The sequence below is a fragment of the Phyllosticta citribraziliensis genome, assembly GCF_038025025.1.
Source record: "Phyllosticta citribraziliensis strain CPC 17464 chromosome Unknown J3D65scaffold_4, whole genome shotgun sequence".
In the NCBI taxonomy this organism is placed as follows: Eukaryota; Fungi; Ascomycota; class Dothideomycetes; order Botryosphaeriales; family Phyllostictaceae; genus Phyllosticta; species Phyllosticta citribraziliensis.
The window spans coordinates 2,363,841-2,374,270 of record NW_027117341.1 but is presented as its reverse complement, the minus strand read 5'-3'; the positions used below and the strand labels follow the sequence as shown (position 1 = coordinate 2,374,270).

The window sequence follows — 10,430 nt, the reverse complement described above, 5'->3', positions numbered from 1 at the left end:
TATAAGAATTAAGAAGATATATTATTACTCTAAAAAACTAAGAAGATATATTTATACTTTAATAAAATTAAGAAGATATAGATATACTAAGAATAAAATTTAAGAAGATATAGATATACTATAATGAAATTAAGAAGATAATAAATGCTATTATAGTCTAGTAGAGTAGTAAATCTACTACTATTTTATACTTCTATAATACTAATACTTACCTAACCCTAAAAGAGAAATAGCCTAAGCTAGGGTGATAGGCTACTAACTTAGACCCTAGAGGGGCTATATAATAAAGTAAGAATATATAAAGCCTATTATACTAATAAACCTTATAAAATAAGGTTTTATCTAATATCTAGTATACTAAATATATTATTATTAATTAGTTCTACCTCCTATAGTATTTTATTTATTTATTTATTTAGTTTAACGTCCCTCTTAAGTCTAAGACTATAAGAGATAAGGATGGCTAACCTAGTATAGTACTACTAGCCGGCATAGTTTTTACGGCTTTTAAAGGTTATTCTTAGCAATTATTATTCCTATTTATAGCTGTAATTTTAGCTCTAATATAAGTAGGAGATTAGTCTAGCATAATAATAAGACTATAGGCGGCTCTAGAATGCTAGGAAGATATAGTTCTACGCGGTTTAGTAGTAATAATAATAGCTAATAAAAGTATAAGTAAACTTAGCATCTTTAGTAGTAATAGGAGGTTTTATATTATTAGTGTTTTTAGTAGTAGATTAGCTAGTTATATACCCCCTTTTATAGCCACTTATAAAGAGACACTACTTATATGAATAAAGTCTCTAGTACTTAGTTAAACTATTATCTACTAAATACCTAGTTATTTATTTATTTACACTTTTTATTTACACCTAAGTTTTATACTACTTAGATGATAAAATGATGGCTAGATAGGTGCTTATTTTAGTTAGTTTAGTAGTTATTTTATTCCTATCCTATAAAGCCTACTTATTTATTACTAGTTACTATCTCTTACGCCTCTTCTAGTACTAGTATTTTAGCCGGCTAAGTAAGCGTGTTAGTAAGTAGCTGGTCCCGCCCACACTAGTAGTTCTATATAGCTTATATAATATATATCCTATTAGGTTATAACCATATTAGGAGTATATATATCGCCTTCTTTCCTAGGTATTTTTTAAGTAGTTATAATTAGATATTTTAGGCCTAGCCCTTATAGGAAAATTATAAAACTAGTAATATTAGTAGAAATAAGTAAAAACTAAAGGAGTATAGGTTTTTAAAGGAAAAGATTAGGTTTTATAGGTATAGGAGTAAGATGTATAAAGATATATATATATATATATATATATATACCTATAACTCTCTAACCCTACTATATAGTAGGTTCTCTTTTAATATACTACTATTTAGTAGCTATATTAGTCTTTTTAATAAAGGCTAATATGGTAGCCTTTATAGTTTCTAAGTTTTTAGGTAGGTTTTTTAATACTTAGAGAGGGGATATCTTCTTTAAGTAATTTTCTTTATTCTCTTTACTCCCTATAAGGTAGTAGGAGGTATATAGGAGTTTTCTTAAGACTACTATACCTATATATACTAGTAGGAGACTATTTAATATATTATAAATAGGTTTTAAAGAATCTATATCCTATTTTTAGCTAATAAAAAGCTAAGGCTATAGTTCTTAGTATTTCTATAGATACCCTAAGCTTATAGCTAGGCCTAGTTATATAAGTACTATAGTAGGAGGAGGTATTATTAGATTTAGCTTTTACCTTATCTATAATAGCTTACTAGTCCTATATAATAGTATCCTTTATATCTAAGCCTATAAGTACTAGAGCTTTAGGGTAATTTTTAGGCTCCTTATTAGTTACTTCCTTAGCTAAGGAATTAGCTAATTTATCTCTATATATATCTATATAGCTTAGTACCTATTCTAGTATAATAGAAGTACCTCTAGATATAGCTAGTTTAGCTATATCTAGGACTCTTAATTACTAGGACTATCCTAGATTATTAAAAGGATTAATTATTATATATATAGTAGCCTAGTTATTAATATATATCTATTTTTTATATTTCTACTAGTATATTTAAATACCTTAGTAATACCCTCTAATTCCCTATTATATACTAGGTTAGAGTTCTCTATATTTAAGGACTTAGACCTACTACTAATAAGGTTATTAGGTAGTATAACTAAGCCTATACCTATACCTTTACTACTAGGAAGACTTGAGGTATTAGTATAAATATAAGTAGTATTAGGACTCCTTCTTTAATTATTAAGGTATATATACTCCTAATAGGCTTCCTCTTTATTAAGAGAGCTAATCCTATAATAGAATAGAAGGGATTTTCCCTAGGGTAGAAAATAAAAGTACTTAATAGGTTCTAGATAGGGTCTATCTTCTAATTTAGGCTACTATTACGCGTAGTATAGCGCGCGTAGTTTATATTTTATAGTAATTAGCACTTAGTATTTACTACTTATATATATACTAGCTGTTTATAGCTAGCCTAGGAGTAGATAGTTATTCTATATATGCTATATAATAACTACTCTTACTCCCTACCTATTAATTATTAGTAGTCTATATTAATTTACTCTACTAGGTACTATAATACTATTAATAGGTCTCTTACTACTTATAAGAGGATAAGACTTATTATCTATCCCTTACTAAAAAGTTTTCTTACTTTAATTATACCCTAAATAGTATTAGGATATATCTTTAGATATACTAGAAGCTCTAGGTATTATTATTACTTATAGTTATAGTCTTAGATAAGGCTAGTAAGGAAGATTATAAGCTAATATAGCTCTAGTTATAATAGAGACATATTATCTTATTATATAATATAGTTAGGAACCTATATAATAGCTAAGAGTAGCTAGTCTACTAGTAGTACTAAGCTATTAGCTACCTCCTAAACTATACTAATAGCTAGCTAGTAGTTAGCTACTACTAGCCTATTATCTAGCTAATCTATTACCCTAGTAGGCAATAATAATAATAAACTACCTATTATTACTACTATACTAATAATATAATAGCTCTAGGAGTAGGTCCTAGGGCTTATATAGGTAATTTATAATAGGGGTAATATACTAGGCTATAAGGTCTAGTATAAGTATAGTACTACTAGTTAGTACTATTTTTATAGCTCTAGAAGGTTATTTTTTAGCATTATTACTCCTATCCCTAGCGGCGATTTTAGCTCTAGTATAAGTAGAAGATTAGGCTAGCGTAATAATAAAACTATAGATAGCTCTAGAATCTTAGGAAATTATAGTTCTACATGATTTAGTAGTAATAATAATAGCTAATAAAAGTATAGGAGAACTTAGCATCTTTAGTAGTAATAGAAGGTCTTATATTATTAGTATTTTTAATAGTAGATTAGCTAGTTATATACCTCCTTTTATAGCTACTTATAGAGAGATACTACTTATATAAATAAAGTCTTTTATACTTAGTTAAACTATTATCTAATAACTACTTAGTTATTTATTTATTTATACCTATTATTTATTTTTAAGTTTTATACTACTTAAATAGTAAGATAAAGGCTATATAGTAGCTAATCTTAGTTAGTTTAAAGTAGTTTTAGTCTTATCCTATAGAACCTACTTATTTACTACTAGTTACTATCTCTTATACCTCTTCTAGTTCTAGTATTTTAGCTAGCTAAGTAAGTATATTAGTAAGTAGCTAGTTCTATCTATACTAGAATAGGTATTATACTTATAGCTAAATACCTATACTAGTAATAAGTATATAGTTATATAACTATACTATCTTAGCTACCTATATAAGCTATAGTTCCTAGCTAAGGTATACTAAGTATTATAATAGATAGTATACTAGTATATATATCTATATAAGTATAGGTAAACCTAGTACTATATAATTATATAAGATAGTAGCCTTAGGCTACCCCTAGCTATTATAGCCTAAGGCTAATACCTAATAATAACTAACCTACTAATATCTACCTTATTATAAACCCTAAGACTAACTATTAATCCTTATATAAAGGATAAGAGGTAGAAAGGTATAAATAAAAAGCTAGAAAATAGATAGAAAGTAGGTATATTTTATATTTTATTCTTTTAACTTACTATTTTTAATTAAAATATATAAATATTATTAATTAGTCTACCCTTAGTACTACCCTATAACTAAGAAAATTCTAAAGCTAGGACTATAGAGATAGGACCCCTTAATCTAATATATTCTTCTCTAAATTCCTAATCTAATATTATATTTCTTCTTTTATTTCTTTTTTCTTTCTTTCTAGTATCTCTTTAACTTTTTATTAATTATATAATTATTTATTTAGTCCTTACTTATTTAGTTTTCTCTAGAAAGTATAAAGAAGGGATTTTATAAAGAGATAGTTTCTCTCCTTCTAGATAGCTATCTTTAATATTCTATTTAATTAAGCCCTCTTATATAGACTAACTTCTTATACCTTTATCTACTAATAAGTAATTACTAGTAGTACTATAATAGGTACTAAGCTATATAGATATATATAGAAATAAATTAACTAACTCCTTAGCTAAGGAAGTAAATAATAAGGAGTTAAAAAATTACCTTAAAGCTCTAGTACTTATAGGCTTATATATAAAGGATACTATTATATAGGACTAGTAAGCTATTATAGATAAGGTATAAGCTAAATCTAATAATACCTCCTACTACTATAGTATTTATATAACTAAGCCTAGCTATAAGCTAAGAATATCTATAGGAATACTAAGAACTATAGCCTTAGCTTTTTACTAGCTAAAAATAGGATATAGCTACTTTAAATCCTACTTATTACTTATAAAATAGTCTCCTACTAGTATATATAGATTTTATAATTTTAAAGAAACCCTATTATACCTCCTACTATCTTATAGGTACTATAAAGACTAATAGAAATTACTAAGAAAGGATACTCCCTCCCTAAGAATTAAAAACCTATTTAAAAATTTAGAAAATATAAGGGCTACCCTAGCTTAATTAAAAATACTAATATAGCTACTAAATAGAGGTATATTAAAAGAGAACCCCCTATATAGTAGGGTAAAGGAGTTATAAATATATATATATATATATATATATATATATATCTTTATATATCTTTATATATCTTTATATATCTTTATATATCTTTATATATCTTTATATATCTTTATATATCTTTATATATCTTTATATATCTTTATATATCTTTATATATCTTTATATATCTTTATATATCTTTATATATCTTACTCCCCTATATATAAAATATTACCTTTTCCTTTATAAATTAAAATTATTTTAGTTTTTACTTATTTCTATATAAATTACTATTTTTATAAATTTTATATAAGGGCTTAGCCTAAAATATCTAATTATAATTATTAAAACTCTACTAAGAAGGAGTAGCTATATATATATACCTAATATAGTTTTAATCTAATAGGCTATATATTATAGAAGTAACCTAGATAGCCTAGGATATCTATCCTTATCTCTTATAGTCTTTAACTTAAAAGGGATATTAAACTAAATAAATAAATAAAACTACCTAAGAAGGAAAAGCTATATATATATATATATATATATATATACCTAATATAGTTTTAGCCTACTAGGATATTTAATCTATAGGTAATATTAATCCTATTAAGATAGCTATTCTAGTTACTTATAGCCTAAGACTTAAGAGGGATATTAAACTAAATAAATAAAGAGATATAGGTATAGAAGTCTTAAAGAAACCCCCTTATACTATCTACTATTCTATAAGGAGTATAAGGACTAATAAAACTTATTAAGAGAGTATATCCCCTCTCTAAGTATAAAAATATTATTTAAAAAATTTAGAAACTATAAAGGCTATACTAGTATTTATTAAAAATACTAATATAGCTACTAAATAGTAGTTTATTAAAAGAGAACCTACTATATAGTAGGGTTAAGGAGTTATAAAGATATATATATATATATCTTTATATATCTTATTCCTATACCTATAAACCCTTACTATTTCCTTTATAACTTTATACTTACTTAGTCTTTACTTATTTATACTAATATTACTAATTTAATAATTTTCTTATAAGGGCTTATCCTAAAAAGGTCTAATTATAACTACTAAAAACTACCTAAGAAGGAAAAGCTATATATATACCTAATATAGTTTTAACCTATTAGGCTATATACTATATTAGCTATTTAGGTACTACTAGGGTAGCTATCCTTATCTCTTATAGTCTTAGATTAAAGAGAGATATTAAACTAAATAAATAAATATATATACCTTTACTATATATACCTTTACTATATATATCTTTACTATATATACCTTTACTATATATACCTTTACTATATATACCTTTACTATATATACCTTTACTATATATACCTTTACTATATTTCTTTAATATTTATATACCTTTACTATATATATTTACTATATATATATCCCCTACTACTTATTATATACTTATAGAGGGAGTAAAACTATATTAAAAGGTATTAAGTAAGTAGCTACCCTATTAGTATTTAATTAGAAATAAAGAGGAGCTTAAAAAGTCTTACTCTTCTTAGAAAGAAGTCTAGATACCTTATCTAGGCTATAACTACCCTCTACTATTTATAATATACTTATAGAAGAAGTAGAACTATATTAAAGAGTACCTAGTAAGTAGCTACTTTAATAGTATTTAGCTATAAACTCTTTACTATCTCTTTCTTAATAGAAATTTAGAAAGGAGGGTATATAAGAGGTCTAGATTATAGCTACTCTTTAATATCTATTATATATTTATAGAGAAAGCTAAATTATATTAAAGGGTACTTAATAAGATACTATCCTAATAGTATTTAGCTAGATTTTTAAATTCTTTCCCTATACTAGATTTATTAATATTTTATAAAAAGCCTAGACTATTTTCTTTTATTTTATCTATACTTCTATTACTTAAATTTATATTAACTAGATAAAATTATATTTATCTAGATTTAATAGATTTTCTAAAATCTAAAATTCTTATCTTATTTTTATTATAGTAGGGTAACTAGAGGGCTAGTAGAGAGGTATTATAGTATCTAGTAGAATAAATTAATATAGACTACTAATAATTAATAGGTAAGGAGTAAGAGTAGTTATTATATAGTCTAAATAGAATAACTATCTACTCCTAGGCTAACTAAATAAGGCTAGTATATATATAAGTAGTAAATACTATAAAATATAAAATATAAGTAGTATAGTATAGTAGTATATATATAATACTATCTATCCCTCCCTAATAAGTAATATCCTTATTACTTAGTTATTTATCTATCTAGTTAGTAGTTATAGGCCTAGGTACTACTTATAATATATTAGGATAAAATTATATATAGTATTAAACTTACTATTATCTATATTATAAAATACTAGGTCTAGAGGATAGATAATATAGTTTATTTTAAATAAGAGCCTCCTATTAGCTAATATCTAGTAGCTTATAACCTCCTCTACTATCTAATTAGTATCCTTATTCTTATTATTATTATCTTATAGGGCTAGTCTAGTAGCTAGTTATTAGCTAGGTAATAAATTATTACTAGTAATAATAAGGTATAAGATATTAAATTTATTATAGGTATATAAACTAGTAGGTAGTTATAATATAGCCTAGTTACTATAGATATTAGTAACTTAATATAGTCTATTATTATAAAATTAAAGTATAGTAGGATAGCTATAGAGTATATATATATAATCTATATAGATATATATATATATTTATCTAGTTTAATAAGGTAATACTAATACTAGTAGTTAGCTTAGATAGCTATTTATTATTATATAACTATAAGACTATACTTAGTTTTATCCTATACCTATTATATAGTATAGGTAATAGCTTAGGTAGTTTATAGTTATAGAAAATAGGTATCTATAATTAGTCTATATATACTATAAGTAGCTACTTTAGTATTAAAATTAGATTATAGCTTATAGCTATAATAAATATAAAAAGGGGAGTAGTTATAGAGGCTCTTATATAGTATACTATTAGTTATAAACTAGATAATAGATAGTAGTAGCTATTAGTTATCTTAATAGAACCTAATAAATTATCTTAAGTAGTTCTTAAGGTCCTAATTAGCTTATTTAGTCTAGCTATTAGTTTATAGATAGCTTTAGACTAATACTAATAATATAAGTAAGGCCTTCCTATAGGTAAGAGATAAACTAGTTACTATAGTCTAAGATAATAGAGAGAGGGAAGCTATAGATAGTAAAGATATAGTCTATAGGTATATAAGCTATAGCTTTAGTAGTTATTCTATTATTTATAGTATCTATAGTAATAAAGTTATATATCTTACTAAAATAGTTATATATAACTAAGATAGTATCTATATTCTTACTATAAGATAGTAGGCTAATAAAGTCTATAGTAATATATTATAAGGGCTATAATAGAATTAGTAGTAGCTATAGATAGCCTAAAATAGCTAGGTAAGCCTTATAGATATAGATATAGATAGAATAGTTATTAATAACTTAGGTAATAAGTAAGATAAGATATAGAAACTAGAAATATAGGGCTAATAAGTTATATAGCTAGTTTTAGCTAGGTTAGCTAGTAAGTAGCTATTTATAGATATACTAGATAAGGAGAGGTCTAAGTTCTTTTAGAATAATAATATAGCTATCTATAAAGATATTCTAGTATCTATTAATAGTAAAGGATAAGTCTAGCTTATTAGTATAGTACCTCTAGTTATTTATTATAGTATTATCTATTATATTAGTAGCTAGTAGGTAATAACTTATAAATAGTTTATTATTATTAATAGTATCTATAGGTACTAGCTCCTAGTCTTTATATATACTAGTAGAGAGTTTATTAGCTAGGAGTAGAGTTTAGGATTATAATTAGTACTAGGAGTTATTAGTAGTAGGGGTATCTTATAGATAGTAGTATAAGATAGTAGAGTAGACTTAGCTTAAAGACTACCTTAGGCTTACTAATATTATATAACGCGTAGGAATTAAGGAAGAAGTATATAGTTAGGCTTTATAGAACTAGTCTAGAGAAGGGGAGTAGAATTTAATTTACTCTTTCTATAGAAATAACTTCTTACCTTAGGTATAAAGTAATTTTACTTCTTAAAAGAATCCTCTCTACTTATTTAAACCTAAAAGAGTTATGATAAAACTCTATACTATTTTAGAGAAATTAAAAGTTAGTCTTTATAAAGAGATATAAGTAAAAGAAATTTTTAAAGAGATATCTATAGAAGAGTACTATAAATAAAAATACCTAGAGGGCTTAAAGTAGAGTTTCTAAAGAAGGTAATTTAGAAAAGCTAGACCTTTTACTAAGTTATATAATAAGTTATATAATTAATCTTTATTTTTCTAAGGTCTCTCTCTAGGCCTATAGTAGGTAAAAGTATTAGCCTTAATATTAGTATAGCTAGGGTAGTATATAATCTTAAAGTTATATTTAGAGAGGAGTTTAGCCTAGTAGGCTTACTAATAAGTAAGCTACTTAGTTATAGTAAAGTACTATAATATCTAGTTATTTATAAGTACTATAAATAGTATCTAGTAAGCTTTAATATTAGGCTCCTATAATTTTATAGTATAAATAATAGCTAGGAGCTTCTTATTATAGATAGTATAGTTAAGCTTAGCTAGTACTAGGATTTTAGAGTAGTATATAATAGGATAAAGCTATTATTTATTATTATTATATTAGAAGATTAGGCTACTATTAGTCTAATTAGATAAGTCTATTTCTATAATAGTCTTATAAGCTAGGTTAAAGTAAGTAAGGACTAGTATTACTATAAGGGTATACTTAAGACTATTAAATAACTATTATTTAGTATTAGTCTACTACTAGATAGTATTTTTATAAATAAACTATATTAATAGCCTAGTAGTTTTACTATAGTCCTTAATAAATTACTAGTAGAAATTAGTAGTACTAAGGAAGGACTAGATTTATTTTACTATTATAGGCTACTCCTAAGATATAATTATATTAATCTTAGATAGGTCTATATAAATACTATTAGTAGAGATAATAATACCTAAAAACTATATTTCCTAGATATAGAACTTATACTTATTAATATTAACTTATAAACTATACTCTTATAACTATATAAGGACCTCCTAGACGTACTATTAGTAATCTATAAGTATTTAGCTATAAATAAGGATATTATTAAGATATATAGTTATCTACTTACTAAGATAGTAGTATAAATACTTATTAATTAGATATTACTAGGTACTAGGGCTATTAGCTATACTAAAGGGTATAATATAACTAAGTACTTATAGATACTATAGTAGATTTAGAATATTAGTAGGTCCTTAGTCTACTTATCTATAATATATCTATAGTAGTATAGGTAGGACTAGCTACTTACTAATAT

The 10,430-nt window shown here is 24.4% G+C and overlaps 1 protein-coding gene across 1 annotated transcript; it reads right to left on the bottom strand.

The window, feature by feature from the left end:
* Positions 1-2,071: 2,071 nt before the first annotated feature.
* J3D65DRAFT_535961 (uncharacterized protein) lies at positions 2,072-2,263 on the bottom strand (the record flags this gene model as incomplete). The annotated part of the gene is made up of 1 exon (XM_066796706.1): positions 2,072-2,263. A coding segment is annotated over one exon (192 nt), but the record flags the coding sequence as incomplete, so codon positions are not given.
* Positions 2,264-10,430: the final 8,167 nt, after the last annotated feature.